Genomic DNA, 22,210 nt, shown 5'->3' with positions numbered 1-22,210 from the left:
TCCCAGCATCGTCTTTCACCGTGACGTAAGGAACACGCGGCTGTACTACAGCCTTACGCATAGGTGTACACCTGTGTGATGCTCTGGCTCCTTTGAGGGGTAATCCCCGCTGCCGCCGGGTTCTCCAGCCCTGGAATAGTTACCTGCGGCTGAAGCTCCCAGGTGAAGGGGATGAGTCCGTCCCAGGGCGGAAAATGCCTCGATTTTCGCCAAAACGGGCGTGGGAAGAGCCTCCGTGTCCGCGTCACGGGCGTGGGGTGGCCCGGGAGAGCCACGCCTGGGGGGGAGAGGGGCTTTTAATGGAATCACAAAAGCCACACGGTTCCCTATTAAATCCTGCTAATTTTCTAGGTGAAGGCTGTGAAATGAATGTGAGGAAGCATTAAAAGGGAATTGAATTTGCATTCCTTATGCTACAGGCACATGTTTACATGACCTTTAAAACAGAATTAAAGCTGTATCATCAGCAGCTGTAGGCAATTCACATTACTAAGGCAATCAAATCAGAAGGCTAAACTAACTATAAAACATAAATTAAACTGATAGAGAATCATCCTAATTCACTAGGTTTACTTGCAATTTACTTATCCGCTACTAGTAATTTCTAAACAGTTTGGAGAAGAGGCAAATAGGAAATACTTGGATGTGGCACTTCAAAAACGCGTTGTCCGAGGGGGAGAGCCGGCTCTCCCGGGGTTCTCCATCAGGGAGCGCGGGGATAACACGGGACCCCAGGGCTCCACGAAGGGCCTGCAAACTGATACCTGAATGGCTAAAGCCCAGCTTTGTGAGTTGGCTCAAGCCCCCCCGGAGTCCTTTCCTCTCTGGAGCACCCTCAGAGACGCCGTTGATTTTCTAAAATATGAAATAACTCAATATCCAATACAGCTCGCGTTGCACCGCTGCCTTCTGCCCCCTCCCCCATCCCCAGAGGGACACTTTCCAATGTCTGAAGCACGGTAAAAAAACCCACAAAAATCGATACCGCCGGTGATTTCATTAAAAGTTTGCAGAGTGCCTTTCCCCGTCTCCGCTCCGGCGCTCCCGGGCGGAGCGGGGCGGGCTCCGGGCACCCCCTGCCCCGGGCAGCCCCCACTTTGATTTATTCCCATTTATTTCTCGCAGCCGAGGGCTGTCTCCCCCGCTTTGATGGCGACTCTCCCGTGTGCGCTTCCCCGTGCCCCGGGGCCCGCGGTGATTTATCGCCCGTCCCCCCTCCCCCTGAACTTTTCCCCCGCAGCCCCCGGGACCCCCCGCCACGGGCAGGGCACGGAGGGGAAGGGATGCTGCAGCCTCCGGAGCCTTTCACCGGGAGTCTGCTGGGCGGGGGGGAGAGAAAAAAAGCTGCCAGGAGGTGCCAGGGAACCGCACACGCCGGGGATGGAGCGGATGGAGCTTTTGCGGGGGCTGTTGGGGTTTTTGGGGGGGGGCCCACGGAGGGCTCGCGGTCTCGGCCACGCGTGACAGAACGACACCCAGCCTGCCTCACCATCACCATCACCATCCTGCACTGCCCAAGCGCGATTCTCGAAGGAAACATCTTTTAGCAACGCAGCCTGGCCTGAAAGTTCATTTTTATAACAGCTTTGGTTGGCGCGATCTGAATGAAGCGGGGAGGAAACTTTCCACCGAGCTGTAAACACACGAAGGTCTGTCAGAAAACCAAGAATTAGCAGCACCATCTACGTATTTATAAACGTAAATCTAGGGATGACGAGGCGCTTCAAAATGCAGGAGGCGTTTCAATCCCTCTGCGAGATCAGGAGCATCGCTGGATGCTTTGCACGCCGAGTGCTACAGCTGGAAAAGCGTATAGTTAAATAAATAATAAATAAATAAATAAAAGGGAAAACACAACACATGAACACAAACCCCACATGGAAATCGCTCGGTAAGCTACCAAACAGCAACGCAGGTATTTATCATCCAAGGAACAGAGGGATTTGTCTTCAATGTCTCATTAGTCAACAGAGGTTAACTAGCGAGCCAGTTAGTGCGTGTTCAAATCCAGCCCATTCTCCTTTAAATATGTCTGAGCAGAAATCTGTCCGGTCGGGAATTGTATTTGGATTATTTCTAAAGCACAGGCGGGATGGCCTCTGGGGTGGCAGGAGCTGGGTGCGACCCCCCGCGCCCAGGGGCTGGGGATGCCCATCTCTGACCGCATCCCGCCGTTTGCTGGGAGAAGCTTCACAGGAAAAAAAAAATAAAAAAACAAAACACAACCAACAACCAAAAAACCACGGGTTTTCGGTCCGGGATGAAACCAGCGCGTTCTTGTCATCACGCCTGTTTGAATGGCACGGTGAGGAAAGTGCCTACGTAAAAGGGAAGGGATCGGCATTGTTGTGGGGTCTATTAACTCCTGCCGTGACCTCAGGAGCTGCCACGCACCGCCCGAGCAGGAGAGGGGAGCGGGGCCGCAGCCCCTTCTCCCGCTGCCTCTCCCCATCCACACTTCTCCACTAGACACAACAAAACCCGACCTTTCAGTTCGTGGATTTCATAAACGGCGAGACCGGTCCCGCAGTAAAAATGTGCACTTTGGAGAGACTTCCCGGAATATTTATGGTTTTTCGCTCCATCAACCAAATGTTCGAGACAAGACCTGCTAAAACCGACCCAGCTCAAAAATAACAGTGACCTGAACATGACGGGGTAGTGCACGAATGAACGACATTTTTTTTTCCCGCAGCAAGTACATTTTCCAAACATCAACAACGTGGAAAAAAAGATATTAATGATAATAATAGTAATAACAATAAGAGGCGATTCGAGCAGAGGAGCAAGGAGTCGCCCAAACCGCTTCGGAAATCGCAGCAGTTAGAATACAAATACTATTTACCTTGTGATTTTTTCTGCCCGGGACTGGCTTTATTGTCCCTCCCTGGACCAGCCCAGCCGCAGCCACGCTCCCTCCGTGCCGGGCTCTTTGCTGCCGGGCTGGTGCTGGGAGAGATTTGGGGGGGGGGGCCGCATTCATTCTTACATTAGGACTAGTTTAATTTGCAATCTGTCAGTCCATCTCCTGGCTGTGGCTCGGAGATGGCAGCGTGGCTCTCTCCCTCCTCTCTCCCTGCTCAGCATTTACTCACGTTCAAGAGCAGCCAACAGAGACCGAAAAAAAAAAAAAAAGGAACTAATTGAGCTTGTGTCGGTATTGGCTAATTTCTGCTAATACTCTGTAAATTCCTTTTTGCTTCCTAAGCTTCCCCCACGCTGGTTAGGTGTTCCCAAAGCCTCTCCGGAGCTCCAGGAGCCGGTTTCTCAGCCCTGATGGGTGGCTGGGCTTCAGCAGGAGCCCCAGCGCCTGGATGTACACAATGCAAACCTTAACTCCTGGCTCCAGAAACGGTTAAATTGCCCTTTCCCAGCCCCCACCCCCGTTATGATTGACTCTGTTTTTAAATTTGCACTTGTTCCCACCAAGCGCAATCTAACTCGTCCTGTCTCTAAAGTGAACTTGTGTTGAAGGTGAAGTTTTCAATATAGAGGTCACGACACCGAGGCACAGCTTACCGCTCCGAGCTTCATGCTGTATTAAACACAATCAAAACGAACCCCTTTTAGACCTTTTTTTTTTTTTTGTCTCTCCTTCCCCTCCCGCGGATGAACAATGAGAGGAGGGGGAGAAAAAAAAAATCTCTTAAATATAATAAAATCAGCTCTGTCACGATAATAAGCGCGTCCCTCCCGCTCCTGGGTTCAGGTCCCAACCTCCAGCCCATGGAGCCGGTGGGGGACATCAGCGCATCCCGACCAGAGCTCTTAAAGGGGAATGTGTGGGGCTGGAGCGGGGAGAGCCAGCCCTGCCCCACGCGTGGGTGACACCGCCGCTGCCACCGAGGGGACGGCGACGGCCGAGCCACGCACCCGGGTGATCCCAGCAAGCCCCGGTGCCGCCTGTGCCAGGGGGACTCGACACAATCCCAGCTCCTGCACTTCAAAGCGGGGCGTTCTCTATAGCGACTTCTCGCTGCCCCAGGACGGTGGCTGCCTCCAGCTATTGTGCGAGCTTTTTCACGCCAAAGATTTAGCAGAAAAAATAGATATTAAAGCGAGTTATTTGCTGAGGAAAGGCGGGTCTCTCCGGGGCGGGGGCACCCAGAGCCAAAGGGCTCGAGCGCACAGTCCGAACCCAAAAACTTTTTTTGAATTTTTTTTTTAATAAAAAAAAAACTTTAATGGATTTCGGTCTATGAAAAATAAGTTACAAATTCTTGCAACAGTAGCTTTGCATGTACTTATTTTTCTCCCATGTCCAGACGGGGTCGGCTATTGAATAAGGCTCTTTTATTCTGCATGGGGCAGGGGATTTGTGGCCATGGTCCCCCTTTTATTCCTCTCTCTATGGAAACCCAGATCATGGGGAGAAATATGCGAGGCTGAATAAAGAAAAGCAGCAGAAAGGACCGCTTGAGAGCGGCATCTGTTACACTTGGGAAGTTAGACTGACAGGAAAGAGCTAAAGAAACCCTCTCCAGCAGATTAGTTAGAACAGCAAAAAGATTTAACTATATGCAGATAAAAACACTATAAAATCCACCATACTCTGCTATAGGCGAGGTGAGAGCCGCCTCGGCAGGAGCAGAGCCGGGCTCTGCCTTAGCTACATTTGCAGCAAAGATTAAAATGGGACGTTCGGGGTTTTATTTCCCTGCCAGAGACTCTGCCTTAATTAAACGGCGGATCTGAACATCTATTTTCACGGGCAATGGGATTTGAAAAATTGTTTCGGAAGCTAAAGTGCAAATTAATTTTAAATAATTTAGTTACGTTTTTATACAGTGAGGATTTGATGTTGTTGTGGGGGGGGGGGGTTGGTGTGGGTTTTTTTTTTTCTTTTTTTTTTTTTTTCCCGCGGGCTCCGGTGATGTTTATTTCGAGGAGCTTGTGAAGGCGGAGAGTGGGGAAGAGAAAAAAAAAAAAAAAAAAGGAAAGGGGGGAGGGAGGAAAAAAAGAAAAAGGGAAAAGGGAAAAAAATAAAAAGGAAAGGCTAAAAAAACCAACAAGGAAGAGGCTGCTGCTATAACTCCTTCCCTGCCCTCCCCGCGCACGGGCGGGCTCGGCCGCGGAGCTGCGCGCCCCGCACCGCCCGCACAGCCCAGCGCCGGGAACGCGGCTCCAGCAGGGACATTCCCATCTCCCGACCCTCCCGCTGACCCCCCCGCCACAACCCCCCCCACCGCCGCCCCTCTACCCGCAAACTTCATTTTTTATTTACTTTTCCTTATTTTTTATTTATTTTCCCGGTCGCCCCCCCCCTCCCCGCACCCCCGCGGGTGCGCAGCGCAGCGCTCGCCCGCCGGGGACCCGCAGCGTCCCCGATATATCGCGATCTTGCCCCAGCCAGGCAGCCCGCTCTGCTCCTCGCCACCCAGCCCTGCCTTTACCCCTCTCACACGCTGCCCCGGCGAGAAATTATTGTGATTATTATTATTATAATGAGGAAAGCAATGGAACCCGGCTCCGAAGGAACCAGAGGAGCGCTCACCTTATTTAGATCTATTTTCTCATTTTCTTGAATTTTCTTCAGATCTGTCTTCTCAGAGAAACTAATGCCTTAATGACTTTCTGGTAGCTGCAAGCCTTCTTTTATTTCTGCTAAATATATGAAAATGTATGCAAATTTAAATCAAGCTTAACCTAGGAGCTCTTGCAATATATTTAATGGAATTTCAAACCAATAAGGGGACTCTGATGCAGTCTTCTGGAAGTGCAAATATAATTACGCAGCTCGGTTACCTCCAAAACGATGCAGGGAAAGGTCATTTTGGAACTCGGGAGAGGGTCGGGGGTCCCGGGGCTGCGCCTCTCCCCGCCCCGCCGGGGCTCCGCGGGTGCGGAGCTCTGCCCGCCGGGCCCGAGCGAGCCGGGGGGCTCCGCGCTCCCCCCGCTCCTCCCGCGGGGGGGGGGGGGGGCCTGGGGACCGCACGCGTTTTTTCCCCATTCTTTTCCCTTTTCTCACGGCTTTTCCCCCTTTTTCTCCTTTTCCCCCCGGTTTTGCCCTGCAGCCCGCCCGCCAGGCGCGCACCGGCGGCGCACCGCGCCCGCGCTGCGAACTTTGAGGAGCATCCACCGGGATTTACCGGCGGCGAGGCCGGGAAGCTCCTTTTTGGGGCTGTTTTTTATTATTTGGAGCTTTTCTCAGATTTTTCCTCCCGACCGAGCGCGGCGGCAGCGCACGGCCCGGGGCAGGCGGGGACGCGCGGCTCGGGGCAGCCGCACCGGGGGAGGAGCGGAGCGGGCGCCGCGCACCCGGAGCGCGCCCGGGCCGGCGGGCGGGGGCAGCGCCGGGGTGGTCCCGCGGGGCTGCCGCCGGGGCGCCGCCGTTTAACCTCTGCCCGCCGCTAATCGCTCCCCATTTAAGCCGTGCCCCCCGCGCCCCCCCGTTCCCAGGCGCTCCCCATTTAAGCCGTGCCCCCCCTCGGGCCCCTCCGCTCCCCGCCCGGCGCGGAAGGAGTTAAGCGGCGGGGCCGCCTCGCGCCCGGCCCCCGGTGCCGGCGGAGTGATTCACTTCCTGCCTCGCGCCCGCGCGGCCCCGCGGCCCCGCCCCCCGCGGGCTCGCCCCGCCCCCGCGCCGCGGCCATTGGCCCGCTCGGCCGGCGGCGCGCTCCCATTGGGCAGCGCCGGTGCCAGTCCTGGCGCGGCCGCCGGCGGGCCGCCGTGCCGGTGGATGTCAAAGGCTGGCGCGGCGGCGGCGGCACAGTATAACTCGTGGGGCTGCCGCGGCCATGGCCACAGCCGCCTCCAACCCCTACGGCCTGCTGGGCGCCGGCGCGCTCGCCCACGCCGAGGGCGCGGGCATGCAGCAGGGCAGCCCGTTCCGCAGCCCGCAGAAGCTGCTGCAGAGCGAGTACCTGCAGGGCGTCCCCGGCAATGGGCACCCGCTGGGGCATCACTGGGTGACCAGCCTGAGCGACGGCGCGCCCTGGCCCGCGGCGCTGGCGGGCGGCCCGCTGGAGCAGCCCGACGTGAAGCCGGGCCGCGAGGACCTGCAGCTGGGCGCCATCATCCACCACCGCTCGCCCCACGTCTCCCACCACTCGCCCCACGCCAACCATCCCAGCGCCTGGGGCGCCAGCCCGGCGCACAGCGCCTCGCTGGCCGCCCCCCCCGCCGCCGCCGCCGCCGCCGCCGCCGGGCAGCCCCTGAGCGTGTACTCGCAGGGCGGGTTCGCGGTGGGCGGTATGCTGGAGCACGGAGGGCTCACCCCGCCGCCCGCCGCCGCCGCCGGGCAGGGCTTGCACCCGGGGCTGCGCGGCGAGGCCGGCGGCGAGCACGGCGAGCTGGGCGGCCACCACTGCCAGGACCACTCGGACGAGGAGACGCCGACCTCGGACGAGCTGGAGCAGTTCGCCAAGCAGTTCAAGCAGCGCCGCATCAAGCTCGGCTTCACCCAGGCCGACGTGGGGCTGGCGCTGGGCACCCTCTACGGCAACGTCTTCTCGCAGACCACCATCTGCCGCTTCGAGGCCCTGCAGCTCAGCTTCAAGAACATGTGCAAGCTGAAGCCGCTGCTGAACAAGTGGCTGGAGGAGGCCGACTCCTCCACCGGCAGCCCCACGAGCATCGACAAGATCGCGGCGCAGGGGAGGAAGAGGAAGAAGCGGACCTCCATCGAGGTGAGTGTCAAGGGCGTGCTGGAGACGCACTTCCTCAAGTGCCCCAAGCCGGCCGCCCAGGAGATCTCCTCGCTGGCGGACAGCCTGCAGCTGGAGAAGGAGGTGGTGCGGGTCTGGTTCTGCAACCGGCGGCAGAAGGAGAAGCGCATGACCCCGCCGGGCGAGCAGCCGCAGCACGACGTGTACTCGCACGGCGTGAAAACGGACACGGCCTGCCACGACCTCTGACCGCGGGCTCCGGCCACGGGACTGCCCGGCCGCGGGACTGCCCGCCGGGCTTTAACTTATGGTTTCGGGAGACGCGGCGAGGGGTCCCCGCCCGCCGCCGCCTCGGCAATATTTTTTTTCCTCTCTCCGACCTTTCCGCTGATCACACACGGTGTTTACTCGCAGACAAGGTTTGTTTTCGGTCTCCGCTAGGACGAAGGAAAAAAAAAAAGACAAAAAAACCCACCACAAAACAAAATCCAAACTAAAAGGAAGAAAAAAAAAACAGAAAAAAAAAAAAAAGGAAAACCCACGGAAAAAATAGAAAATTTAAAAACAAAACAAAACAAAAAAAAAGAACGAAAAACCCGACAGAAAAGGAAAGACAGATGTGTGCCTATGAATAACCTTCCAGCGCCTTGGTTATATCAGCTGTATTTCAGGTGAATCTGTTTTACAATAGACTAGTTTTGCATTTTTAAAGACTTATATAGCGTTTTTAAATGTCTGAGGTGTTTTACTACAAACTGTACACAATATTTGTGACCTAATTTGTATCGAATTGAGCAGTCCAAACGTTCCTCCCTTCCCCACGCACCGGCAATGTCACCCAGCGGGGCCGGAGCAGGGCGGCCGCGGCCCTTCCTCACCCCCCCGAGGAGATGGGGCTCCCTCCGCGCCCGCGGAGCCCCGCACCGATGTGAAGAACAGGCTTATTCGTTGCAGCTTTTTCCTTCCTTTTCAAGAACTTCCCAACACCGTAGAACGGTCTGGTCATAAGCCTGACCTCCCCCCTTCTTCTCCCAAGGAAAAAAAAATTATATATATATATAATAATTATTTCTAAGAGATTTACCCGAAATTAAGCATCACAACCAAACCCGTGGCATTTGCCAGTCTTTTTCTTTCCGAAGATGAGTTGGGCTTTTTGATCAGCGCCAGACTGAGAGGTCTGTAGTAAAACACCTTTATCCTTCTGCGCTTTCGCTTCGGAAATCGGTTTCTCTGTATTTTGTTTCGATAGTGAAGAGGAATGAGGTGTCGGGGGGGGGGGAGGGAGGGAAGGGGACAGAAAACGCCCGCATTTGGTTCACGCTGAGCTTCTTTCCGCGTCACAGGGAGATGCTGGATTTGTGGAAAAGCTTTTCTAGGGGGGAGGGAGGTAGGAAAAAAATAATCATAATCATCACCGACAAAACAGGGAGAAAAAAAAAAAACAAAACCCAACCACCAAAACAAAGTCACTAAAATGCTAACGCCGGGAGCCGTTTTTTGGGCACAGGGAAGTGCTGAGCTGTACCCGCCCCCTCTCCCCCTGTCCCTCCCAGCCCGTGGCTGTGTTGTCCCTAAGGGCGGGGGGTGCGGTGGCCACGCACCCACCCGCGAGGGGTCCGTGTGTGTGTGTGTGTGTGTCTGTCTGTCTGTCTGTGTGCGTGCACCCCCGAGCCCCGCGCTGCTCCCGCACTCCCGGGGCCGCCGGGCAGGGCCGGGCCGGGCTCCCCCCGCTCCCGGGGCTGCACCCGCGGCCCCCCGAGGGCCGGGCCGGTCCCCGCTCCGCAGCTCCCGCACAGCACCCCCTCCTCCTCTCCCCGCCCTCCTCCAGATTTTTTCCTTTCGACATTTATATTTTTCAAGTATTTTTCAGTAAGCGCTAAAAAAAAAAAAAAAAAAAAAAAAAAAAAGAAAGAAAGAAAAAAAAAAAAGAAAAAAAAGAAATTAAGAGAAAAAAAAAGAAAAAAAAAAACTCGACACTGAGGACCTGCCTATTTCTGCCAACTTTATAACTGTACAGTTTTGTATATTAAACGTTTTTTGGAAGTTATTAATTTAAAGAAAGATCATTTAGTTTATTCATTTAGTAACTGATGTATAATAAACGCTATTTTCATTAAAGGTTGCTTTTTTCAACTATTTTATCCAAAATTGCCTATTGCAGTTGCCAACAATTATTTATTTTCAATAAATTCCGCATTATGTTTAAAAAAAAAAAAAAGAAAGAGAAAAAAAAACGTTTCAGAAAGAAACAACAAAAAAAAAGAAGCCTAAATGGGTGTCGGATAAAAATAATAACGAAACACACGAGTGGCTGTAACGTTTGGTTGTCGACGAGTTTTAGTCAAGGGGTTTATATTGACGCAATATTTTATTGTTGTAAAAGGAAAAAAAAAATTTAAAAAAAAAAAAGGTTTAAATAAACATTTTTACGAAAGAAAAACAAAATAGATGGAAAACTGCGGGTGAGTGGTTTGTGCGCTGGCCGAGCCGGGGTGCGGGGACTCCTCCGACCCCCCCAGCCCCGGGCACGGCCAGGGGGGCTCGAGGGGCCGATCCCGGCAGTGCCGCTGACACCTGCCGGGGCTTTGGGGTGGAAAAAGCGCTTTTGGGGTGGAAAAAGGTCTGTGCGGCTTTTGCGGGGCGTGTGTCCATCGCCGGAGCCGCGTGTCGGTGCGTTCCGTTTGTATCAATATTTGTGCGCGTCCCGGGGATGTCCTCGCTGCCCCCGCGCAGCCCCCGCGGCCCGGCCGCAGCCCCGCGGCCCCGGCTGGGGGTCCCGGCCCCGCCGAGCGGCAGCGAGCGGGGCACCGGGGAAGTTTCTTTTGTTCCGCCCGTCCCCCCGCCCACCCTGCCCGGGCCGCGGCCGCCGGCAGCGGAGGGGCCGCGGGGGCCGCAGCGCCGAGCCCCGAGCCCCGTCCCCGCCCCGGGCCGCCCCCCGCTCCCCCCGGCGTGCGGGAGGAACAATAACACTTAATCACATCTAACGGGGTGAAACGGGGAGGCTCCGGCCCCGGCAGCCGGGTGGGTGCTGGGGGAGGCAGGGAAGCAGCAAAAACTTCAAGGGATCGCCAGCGAAACGGCCTTTTATTTTTTTTCTTTTCCCCGTTTCTGAAGCTGAACGTTGGAGAAAACAATACCCAACCCTTCTGCCAGCAGTATAGGGGGGAAAAAATTACCTTTAGGAATCCTGCGAAGCGACCCGAGCAGGGAGCGAGCTCTCGTCTTCAATAACCAGCAGCAGCATGCGAGTGGACAGGCGCCTTCCCACTGCACTGCCAGCACACCAACCCTCCTGTACCTGGGAGCAAGAGGGATTTGGGATGTGAACAGTGGGCGATGCATTGTTTCTGAACCATAAAAGTGATTTATTTCATTGGTAAATCTCTGTGAGCTGCAGCGCCGCGGCCTTGGGGGCAACGGGCCTGCGGCCGCCCCTGCGCTGGGCAGCGAAGCCCGGCTGCCTCCGCAGCGGGACCACGACCTCCAGCTCCCCAGAAGGATTACAGCAGCAGGAGAAGGAAATATAACCCCCAAAAGCCCGTTTTTTCAGTCAGCTCCAGGAACAGGATGAATGTGGCGTGGGGACCAAACCAGGAGTAAACAGCCGTGGTTTGTAAACAGCCCCGGCTGAGGACACGGAGGAAAAGCTCCAGCTTAGAACAAGCCCTGCGTGGTCACGGTGGCTCTGAACATGCAGGGCCCTAAGAGGCAAAGCTCTTAAAGGCAGCCTTGGTTTGGAGGAGGGACAGAAGGCGTTTCACTGAAATTAGCCCGTTTTAGAGCCCTTTGGCTGCTCTGTAAATACAACCACAGCGAGGGCTGGGTTACGTCTTATTTTAAAACAAATTAGGTTGAGACAAAAGAGATGCAATGAAAGACGAAATCAAGTAAGTTTATAAACAGAAGCATTTCAAAGGCTGCTGGAAAGCTGGAGAAAATAGGAGAATTTTGTTTAAAGAAAAGAAAATCTCTGTTGGTTATTGCCCATCGATTTCAGTGTTCCTGCGAGCAAAAGGAAACTCTTTTGTGCCACCTAATGTTAAGTACAGATCACTGTTGTCTTCTTCACTGCCCATCATCCATGGTGAGCGTGGGGAGGCCTCGGGGTGCTGAGCCCATCAGGGTGGAGCTCAGCATCCCAAAGTTCAACCAAACCAAGGGCAGAGAGAGAAACTTCAGCTTCACAGTTACCTTCTGAATTTAGGGATTTTTTTAAAAAAAGACCTCAGGAGGGGGTGGAGAGAAGCACGGGGTAGAATCATAAGAATGAGAGACTCCAAATTTGGGCTTTGTTATAAAAAAGTAGCTCCAGAACGAGCACATCCAGGGTTTACATAAGCTGCCCACCACCAAGCTCCATCTCAGCAGCCTCTGGGCTTGGGGGAGCTTCTCCCTCCGCTCTCCTCAAGAACCCAAGTGGCCTGGCCTTTGCACACCCGTGTCTCCCAGCTGGAAGAATTTTGGTGTGTACTTAGCAGCCATTCACATTAATTTAGTATGTAAATATCTCACACAATCCTTTAAAGAAAGGGCTGAAAGCAAGCGTTTCTCTGAAAACAATAAATTGCACTGGTTTTGTGATTTTAATGGTGAGTGTTAAACATCTTTAGCAATTTTTGAGGCTGAATCTTCCATACTTTTCATGTTATACTAAAAAAAAAAAGAAACAGAGGCTTCCTTTGGGTTAAATTTTAAATGCTTGTAAGCTGTGCTCTTTAAAGATGGCCAGGACATGGGAGAGGGTTCTCTTGGAAGCAAAAAATTACTAAAAGTAAGCAGAGGTGCCATTCATTATAGATCATTCAAAATATGGACTAGTCAATCCATATCTAGACTATATTTGACCAAGATGTTTTAAAAATCTCTTAAAATCAAGTATTTTGATTTTTCCTTTCTGTATTTTTAGGTAAGAGCAACCTGGTCTTCTCGGGCTACATCCATGTACCAAAACCACCACTGATTTTAGGGCAGATCCACATGTGGATGGAGGCACATTTAAAACCTCAGTCCTTCCCCCAGGAGCACATGGGGCTGGGGGTGGATGCCCTGATCCCAAAACCCAGACAAAATTCATTCCTTTACTCACCAGAGCAGCTTCTCTGTAATCCAGTAAGCTCACGCAAATGGAGTTATTAATTAGTCCTTGCACAATTGAATTCCAAAGTTCCATCCTAGAAAAAAAAAAAAATATACAATATTTCAGGCAGGTGACCGATCCCGCTCAATATCACCCCAAAAAACCCACAGACATCAGGGCCTACATTTGTACTCCCTTTCCCCTTTTTCCAACATCCTGTAACCAATAGACTGGAAAGGCTCCACAGCAATTACATATTTAGGATATGTGATAGCTGCAGTTAAGATCTTTACGACTGATTGCAGGATAAAATTTACTTCAAATGTGCAAGAGCCCATTTTTAAACCTCAGTCTTTCAGCTGCTTTGCATTATAGATATTCCAAAGAATCAAAAGCAATTAGAGCGCACAAAGTCTAAATGGTAAATAATTTCCAAATCAAAACCTTTATTAAAGCAATAAGCATCTATTTTTGTTAACACTGTAAGAGATGGAAAGGGCCAAAGTAAAGAACTTTTGGTTTAATGTCATGGAGAGAAAGTCAGATATCTATGCTGAAGAGCAGTGTAAGAAATCTCACCCCAAGTGGGTTTTGGGTTGAGTTTGAAACACTTGGGAAAGCAGGACAAGCAAAAGGATTTAAAACTCCCATTTTCTGTGGTGGGAATGAGTAGGGATGGTTTGCACACGCCTGAGATGGGATCTGTAGGTGGATCCGTGGCTCCCGATTCCCAGCGAGCGCCTCGGCGGCTTGCAAATATTTGTAGAATCACGTCCTTAATTAGAGTGGTAAAACACTATTAAATCTTGGGATGGGAGAGAAAGAGCAGAGCGAGGAAGAGCTGTCACTGGTGAGAGCCTGTCAACAAGAAGTTAAAAAGCCAATGGTAAATCTCATTTCTGGGAGCTCTGGGTTTGCGGAGCCATCGACCGGCGGCTCTGGGCTCGGCGGCTCCTGATCGATGTTCTGCTGGCACAGAGCACCATGCCGAGGAGCCGTGGTCTGCTGAAGGAGCTTTGAAAATGGGGGTATTTCAAACAGGGACTGTGAAAAGCTGTGCAGCAGCTCTCCTCACCCCTGGTGTTATTTAGACACCCAAAATGCTGCTCCATTATTCCCTCGCTGGATTTTATTTTATTTTTTTTTAAACGATGCCAGTCCTTGATTTCTGTGCTTTGAGTACAAATAATATTTATCCAGCATAGAAGCACCATTTCTGAACCCAAGTTGTTTTCCTTTTTGGCCAAAGCATGAAGTTTTGTTTTGCATATTCATCTTCAGACTTTGGGAAGGAAAAATCAAATCAAATCAGCCGACAGACCTTACTCACCAAAAAATGGCTGGGGGAGATGAGAGTGTCTGAGCTCCCCTGCCATCCCTGAAGGGCAACTGGAGGTAACACGAGCTGCTCCCCATCCAGGGCTTGTACTTCTGTCCAGATTATGGGATTAGTCTCTGTTACATCTATCTACAGTTGGGAACTTGTGATCCAGTTAAAGCAGCTTGAAAGGCGCCCAGCAGGTGCTGGGGGTCCAACTCTGCGGCACAAATTCTGTGAGTTACGGGGGCAAAGCAGGGCTGGCCTTATGCCGGGCTTCCCGAGGCTCCACACAGCTAGGGGAGACAGGGAAAAAATCAAAATCCTGCCAGAAAGCACTCCCAGACAGGGAAAATCACCCACAGCCTCTTTTTTCCACCCTAAATCTTGAAGTGGAGTTGCTAACGCTTAAATACAAACACTGTCAGACGTGAGTTGATGATTCTTTGCTGCTCCACACACATCACACGGACACAGGGGATCTCCTACACCTCAGAAATGCTAATTTAGCTCTGGAATTCTGAGTTTGCAGAAACTGTCCTGTAAATGTCATGGGAGATTACCAAATCTACAAAGATTATAGCTCTGCATACATTCAGACTATTGATTTAAAACTTTATTATCTTTGATACAAATTCTTCACAAAGGAAACAATTCAGCAGTGGGAATTCTGTCCATGTCAAGCTTTTGCAGGGTTGAATCCTTCTGTACAAATCCTGTTTTCAATAGAGTGGGCAGATCTCTGTAGGTGATGCTACACAAACCCAACACAGCACCTTATAAACACAAAATTCTGCCCTGCTCAACCCAAACTTCTGCCAACTGCAGCAGAGAGAGGATGTAACACACTCCCAGTTATTCAGCCATGAGGAGTTTTTAATGGAAAATATAATGGTGTGGGGCTTACTCTCGTATGTTCTTCATAGTGTAGTAAAGCTGTAGTACAGCCTCAGAAAATCTGCCTTTGTAACAAGATCTCTGCAGAAATGAATGCATGGTGATGTGGCTGGCAGTGGTTTGCTCAGAAAAATATGCAGTTGCATAGTAAGATATTTATAACAGGATTAGCTTTCAAGTACAAGGCCCAAGTTCAAAGATTTTTCAGGATGGTGCACGAGAAAACAACAAACTGATTTTTTTTGAATTTACAGTTCTCTGTGGTGGAGAACCTTTGTGGTTAAGCATCACTTGGAGCTGTCTCAGCTAGACCTGGGAAAATCGTGGCCCCTTCCCAGCCATCCCAGGATGGAAGGCAGATGAGCACAACAGACACTGGGAAAAGTCCTGGGCTCCCCTCCCTGCGATCTCCGACTCCAGGGCGTTGGGCACTCAGGGCACAGCAACCTGCACATCTCACATCCATGCTGGCTCTCAGCCCTCCGTGTAGGACTTTTCCTTCCAGGGAAGAAGCCCTGTGGAATCTCTCTGAATGCCACTCCTTGGACAGAAACAGTGCTGGAGCAATTCCAACCCAGTCTGGTGAGAGAGAATGCCCCTTCCAGGACCTCCATCCTAAATCCAGGTAAGAAATGAAACTCTGCCCTGCTTCACGCCCATTTCCTGTGCTGCACACCACTTCCAGGTGATCTCCAGGTGTCAAACTCACCATGAACATTTCCTGCCCTGTAACATTCTTTGTCCTTGACTATAAAATACTTTTGCTGGTTTGTCCAATATAAAGCATGTCCATTGAAAGAATATCAAGCAATTCTTCTAGCAGAAAAGACTTGAGGTTTTTTCCTAATTTCCTACAGGAAAACACATCCACCATTCATCCTGAGCTGCTGCTACTTCTTGTGGGCACAGGAGAGATAAAAGGGATGAGTTCAGTGGGTGCCTATTTCCATCCCAGTCACCACGACTGTCTTCCCAGGGGATTTATTCCATGCCATTTCTTCCTCTTGCCCCAACCTAAGCCAGGAAAATGCGCTGCAGGAATTGTAACGCCTCATATATTCCAAGGGAGAGGATAATAAACTGGTCTGCTCTGACCTTTTTGGGATTGGTGCTGTTTGATCCCTCATGTCCACAATGGTGACCTGGGGGACGCCAGGCAGCGAGGCCAGTCCAGCTACAGCACAGTGAAAAGGTTAAAGTCGGTGTTTATGGGTCTATTAAATGTTTATGATCTTTCACAGGCCACATCAGGCATTAAAATTATGATACCTCGTTCCCATAACAAACACTGGAATGAGAAGGGAAAATGGCAGAGCATCAGGCTGGTTTGAGGTGCTGCTCTGAGGGCAGTGCTGGCAATGAGGGCACAAAACCAGCACAATGTTCACTCATGGCTGTGGAACAGCCAGAAAGGAAGAGGTGGCATCACGAGCCTGAGCCGTGCCCAGACTGACATCGCAGCAGATGACCCAGCCAAAGGCACCAGCAATCTCCCTTCCCCAACAGTGACCAGCTGCAGAAATTGGGAAGCCCAAACAGAGATCAGACATGTCCATCATCAGTCCTCAGAGGTTTTAAGCTGAAATGCAAAAAATGAACCATTTTGGAGGCTGCCAGCACAGCGCTGTGCTGCTGGGACACCTCTCCTGCTCCACAAGGCTGCTGAGCCACCACGAGCTCCTTGCTTGGCTCTCACATCTCACAGTGGGCTTTACAGCCCAGTCAAACACTGGGAATATTTTTTTATTTTTATCTGTTCTAAAGATATCACATCTTGATTTCCCCATGTGTCCTAAGATGCCCGTGGTACATTAATGAGTGCCCATGAACAGGGACAATTTACAAACATCCAAACAGCCTCAAAGGTCTCATTCCACCACTGTAAAACTTCTGGTTGTCACCACAAATCGCTGGATTTACACTGAATTTTCCTGGCAAGAAAAGAAACTTTCTGTCAACTCTAAAGGATGAAAAATCTCAGTCTGGAGACAAAACCTCCCAAATCAGCAGCAGCCCTGGGCTCCTGTGAGCTAGTCAAAGACTGAGCTTGCGGTAACTCCTGCTTAAGATGAGCTGTGAAAATAAAATATGTAAAATCATTAAGTGTATTATTTCCTACTATTACCCCAAACAAATTACTCTGGAAAATTACCCTGTTTTTTCAAAATCATATCTGATCTGATAGCTGGTAATGAAAATAACAGGTCATTAAAATGGCAGTTATTACAAGTGTATGAAAAGTAAAGCCAAGGCATCAAAAATAATGATGTCATGGATATTTATTTTATTGTCTGCTATATTGCTCACATCCTTTTTTTATTTGTTTTGTAATAGAGTATTAAAAAATAAATATATGTACATAAAATATTATCAGTTGCAAAGAATTAAGAACCTAGTGTAGGTCCCAAGCTAGGATTAGTATCACATAAGTAGAAATACATGATTTAATGTTAACTAATATGTGGTACCTAGCAGGGACTGAGATACCTGGTCACGGGAGAAGAGGACAGGAAGAACTGGGCTGATGGTGAGAAAAGGTGCGTGGTTAAATCAGTTATCCCAAACTTTACACCCCAAGTGCTTTGTGGAAACCAAAAACTTAAAAAAAAACCAAAGAAAAGAAAATTAAAAAAGAAAGCTCCATGAGGTTTCACAGCCTTTTACACGGGAATTCAATGCTCTGGCTTGGACTTTGTCCATCATTTACCTCCCCTGTTGAAATACTCTGAAATTCCCAAAGAGGGCCAGGTGTCCGCAGGGCAGCTCCTTGTGTGACATCTCAGCCCTGCAGTGATGGGTTCCTGTCGTCCCCCTGGTCAAGGGAAGTTCCTCCTGTTCTGCAAAACCGAGGGATGAGGAAAGGGCAATGGGAGGGATGGAGACAGGAGAGCCAAAAAAGGTCAACCGGGAGATAGGAGGGTTTCAGCCTCCCCTGTGTCCAGCTGGGTGTGCTTTGGCACAGCACAACCTAGGGGAGGTAGAAATGAGAAAAACTGTAAAAAATGAGGGAGAAACATTAATTTAGGCGTGGGCTGAAATGTGGAGGGTGCTTTGGCGTATAAGGGCAGTGGTGGGTTCAGACAGCAAATTTTTAGGGCTGTTATTGAGCTGCTGCAGTTCCTGCACAGCTGTGGTGCTAACGCAGGCCTTTGTCCTCCAGAACCACCTGTGCAGTAATATCATCACTGAATGATGTCCTTTTAGGAGTAACTATTCTTGTATTACAGAAAAGAAAAGGGCCTTTACAAATTCAATTAATTGAAAAAAATAAATTCCTTCAGTAGGAGTCGTTTTGTTCCGTTCCACATGCTAAATATTTGGTCTTCATTCTAGAACTGAAACTAATTTTTTTTTTTTTTTTTTTTGTAAATTTTTTTGGGGGGTCTCTCTGAGCTCTTGCTCAGAAAAACTCAGACTGATCATGTAATTTGTGCTGGGTTTGAATATGAAAATATTAATGCTGTGTGTCCCCACAGCAAACACCGGTGTGGACAAAGGCCATCGATGAAGAGCGCACAGCAGCGCTGTTGAGCTGAGCAGGAAAGCTCCTGCTTAGACAGAAACTGAACATCATGGGATGTACCCCAGCAATGTATTGTGGAAATCTCTGGTGTTCCAGCAGCAGCAGGAGGATCCCGTGGCTGGATAATCAGGCACAGGCTCGGTGCTATCCTGGAGAAGGCGTCGCTCCGCCCGCTCCGGCTGCGGATTCCGAACATCCCTGATTCCCCCTGTGCCTGCCTGGAGATGCAGGAGACAGGGAGCAACTGGGAAATCAGCAGAGCAGCAAGCTGAGCACTACAAATTGGTAAAAATTATTTAATACTGGGAAGCCTATCTCATCACCCCTGGTAATTCTATCAATTAAGCAGATGGAATTAATATTAATTATCAACAACGAATTGTTTGCGAGTGTAATAATGAATGGAGGAAATAGGAAGAAACACAGCACATTTATGATGCAAAAACGTTGGCTGTTTCTGAATATTTCCTCTGGAATCTCTTTTGGTTCAATTAAAAAGGACTTTCATTAATATATTTTCTTAGTGTTTGAGTTGCAAATCAGCCTGGACAGATCAGGAAGTGCCACAAAGCAAATGTATACACTGAAATTCTCTCTGATCCAAGAAGTTACATTCACTTAAAAAAAAAAACAAATCGGAAAGCAACCCACAGAGACGCTCAGCAAGAGTAGTCATCCCTGAAAAAGAGGGAAGAGCAGCACCTGGAAATATTTTAACTGGAGAAGCAGTCATAGGAATATCGCTCCCAGCCCGTGCTGATGCCCATCAACAGATTGCAATAACTTTCTTCTCATATTGGGGGAAAAAGAAGACAGAAGGAAATGCTAAATCTGTAAGCAAAAATCCTGAATCCCAGAGACATCATTTATAATTAGTTTTCACTAATAATTTTGATTAATTTCTGCCACTTTGGTCTGCACCTTCACGGTGCCCCCTTGGCAGCTGCTGGGGAGCCTTCTCCTTTGCCATCAAAGCAGGAGAGACCTTGGTTATAACACCACTAACAAGGGCATCAGTTTCTGGAGTGTTTGACAGCGAGATTTGCACAAAATAAATCTTTAGAGGAATATTTCCCTCCAGAACAACCTTCCTCCACCCCCGAAAGTTTTCAAAATACTCCCACTGGCAGATGGTGCAAACACAGGCAGGTCTACAGGCACGGGAGTTGTTCATCACCACTCGTGCTGGGGTTTTTGAAACTTGTCACTAAGACCAGAAATGAAATTTTCCCTCCTTGGGATCACTTTGCAGCTCTTCCTTACCTGAATTGGAAGGTGACGGTGGTTTCTAGGTCAGGAAAGGGAATTCTAGGTAACTTGTATAGGCTCTGGGAGATACAAGACAAGGGAATAGGGGGCACAGGGGTAGGAACAGCAATGGAAAAAGGGATATAAGCAGTGCCAATCCTTTTTTTAGAACTGTGTATAAAATGATGGATCTGTTCTGCTGCTTGAGGGACATAAATATCAGTTATTAAGACAATCAGGATTTGTTCTTTGCAATTACTTTTTAATAGAAACATGAATCTCAGTTAAAGCCAGATTTACGCTCACCCTGGCCTAACCCAGTGCCAGGATCTTTGATCCCAAATTATTTATGAAGCGGGGGAATCTCTGCTGCATGGGGTGCTTCTGCTTGAAATGGGCAAGAGGTTCTTCCCACAGGTCTTTGCACCTTCTTTGCATAAAATAATCTGCTGCTGAAATGCATTTATAGGTGCAACATACAGTTACTACAAAAGCATTCAGCAAAAAAACTTAAAGGTTTAGGGCAGAAATTGAATAAAAATGTCATTTCCAGTTTGAACAGTGAAACTGAGACAGTGGGATCCCAAGAGGAGGATTTGGGCAAACACTCTTGCAACAGGAAACACCCACTGCCACCTTAGCAGTGAAGGGTGGTGAAAGCCCAGAGGCAGGAAGAGATTGCTGGGAAAAGTTCCCCCACCCAGTGGCTGCAGGGAGCATCCTCATCCTGTCCATCCTGCTGCCCAGCAGCTCCAGCTTCCCCCTTTCCCCATGGATCTACAGGCACCAGGGCTTTAGCAAGAGCCTGGTGGGATTTATTGTGGGGTTTTTTCCCTTTTTAAAAAATTTTTGTCGTGATTTCTGTCCCTCCTCCCCATCCTGTCTTGAAGCGTCACAGGAGATCCCACTTGGTTCTGGTCTAATTAGAAATTATTTTTAAGTTAATTCAGCCATGTATCTGGGGGCTGGGAAAGCCAGAGCTCACTGGGAATGGGGTTTCAGTGGGTTGGTCCAGAGTGAGGATTCCATGAGGGAAGTGACCCCAGTCCCACCACCCTCCCCAGCCTCTTGTGAACTCAAACAGCTTCTGGTTTTAACCAAAAACCCAAGTCACTCTTTTAATGAGTCTTTCAGAGTGTCAAAAGGCAAGTGAAGGCAAATCAAAGTTCTTAGGAAAAGGTTTAATTTGGGCAGGGAATACAGGGATAACAAACAGCATCTTCTTTCCGAATGGAGCATGTGCAGGTTTGGCTCCAGGAAGCAGAAATCAGTTTGCACACTAAAAGCAGCTGCAATCCTTTGAGATTTATGTTCAGAAAACAATTCTGAATCGCACAGATCCTTTGACATTAACTTGAAACTAATTTTTAAGTAAAGTGGGTGTAGTTTTATTTACAAGGCCAAGCTGCCTGCAGCTCCCAGCCCTGCTCAAGTGGAAGGAAAACCAACCTTCCACTGGTGTCAACTGGAATTTAAAGGAATGGGGACTATGAATGCTCAGTGTGCTCTGGAGCGCTGCTCAGGATCCTATGAATCCCTTCTCTTTGAGGAGAAAGGCTGTCTGAATGTCACTCACACTGCCCTTTATTTTTATCCATTAGACAAACAAAATGAATGATCACATTTATGTGGAAAAAAAAGCAGACCCCACGGGCTATACGGCGTGAAAAGAACTCTTTCTCCCGAGCAAGATAATGCTTGAAAAGGTGAATGAAAAGATTTTAGCAAAGAGGAAAATGTCCCTGTAGGACCCTTCCTAATTCTGAGCTCTTCAGCAACGTCAGCCTCGCTAATCCATACCTAGCTGTGAGTTCAAATGAAAAATTCATTAACTTTGTGTCCTTTAATTTATTAGGTGTAGCAACACTCCTCATCAGGGGAAGGGCTGAAAGGAGGGGACAATCAGGGCGCTTTTATTCTCTTGGCAAACCCACGGGCTCACAAAGGGAGAGGACCCGTTTGGGAGAAATTACCCTCCCTAATTAGAAGCGCCGCCGTTGGCTCTCACCGGGGCCGAGCAAAGGGAAAATGGAAAATCTGCCATCAAAGACCTGGAACAGCCACGGCCACAACCACGGCAGGACCAGGCACTGGTGGAGTCATCTCAGTGACCAGTTCATCCCACAGTGGTGCATAAAGAGGGAACAGGAACAGGAAAGTCTTTTTTACAGAGAATTAAAACTGAAAGGCAGGTTGTGTGCACCATGGCAGGACTGGATGTTGCTTCACATCCCCTGCACTTGCTGCTGATCCATCCCATCCCTGTATTATGGCAAATCCGAGAGGCTTTTCCCAGCAAACTGCCTGAGTTTGGATGCAGGAAATGAGAACAGGAAATACAGAGGGTACTGAGTGATCACATCCACAGTGGAACCTGGGATAACAACCCACTCCTGCCTTTCTCTCAGGCTGATAGGATTTGGGTTTATTCCCAGTAACACAATATTTTGTCCTTACATGACCCTCCCCCGTGTCCCTTCCTTCCCTCTTTGGAAAGGAATAAATAATTATCCTTCTTTTCTGCCAGGAAACACAGATCG

General features: G+C 49.9%; 1 protein-coding gene and 1 long non-coding RNA gene across 4 annotated transcripts; both read left to right on the top strand.

Moving 5' to 3' along the window:
• Window positions 1-6,682: 6,682 nt before the first annotated feature.
• POU3F4 (POU class 3 homeobox 4) lies at window positions 6,683-8,135 on the top strand. The gene has a single exon (XM_048319332.1). It carries the CDS (start codon window positions 6,735-6,737, stop codon window positions 7,851-7,853), a length of 1,119 nt encoding a protein of 372 aa, XP_048175289.1. The 5' UTR covers window positions 6,683-6,734; the 3' UTR covers window positions 7,854-8,135.
• A 2,402-nt stretch (window positions 8,136-10,537) lies between these two features.
• LOC125333468 lies at window positions 10,538-19,859 on the top strand. Of its 3 annotated transcripts, none has more exons than XR_007206869.1 (3): window positions 10,538-15,524; window positions 16,141-17,436; window positions 18,376-19,859. It is a non-coding gene; the product is annotated as an uncharacterized LOC125333468 (long non-coding RNA). The 3 variants fall into 3 exon arrangements; XR_007206870.1 differs by having other exon boundaries at window positions 15,757-17,436; XR_007206871.1 differs by having other exon boundaries at window positions 10,538-16,951; window positions 17,372-17,436.
• Window positions 19,860-22,210: the final 2,351 nt, after the last annotated feature.

Source organism: Corvus hawaiiensis, chromosome 14 (genome assembly GCF_020740725.1).
Source record: "Corvus hawaiiensis isolate bCorHaw1 chromosome 14, bCorHaw1.pri.cur, whole genome shotgun sequence".
In the NCBI taxonomy this organism is placed as follows: domain Eukaryota; kingdom Metazoa; phylum Chordata; class Aves; order Passeriformes; family Corvidae; genus Corvus; species Corvus hawaiiensis.
The sequence above is the reverse complement of the archived record's forward strand: the minus strand, read 5'-3'. Positions and strand labels throughout refer to the sequence as shown.

Coding starts and splice junctions, on each gene's coding strand:
- POU3F4 (XM_048319332.1), top strand. CDS start 6,735: ATGGCCACAGCCGCCTCCAACCCCTACGGCCTGCTGGGCGCCGGCGCG.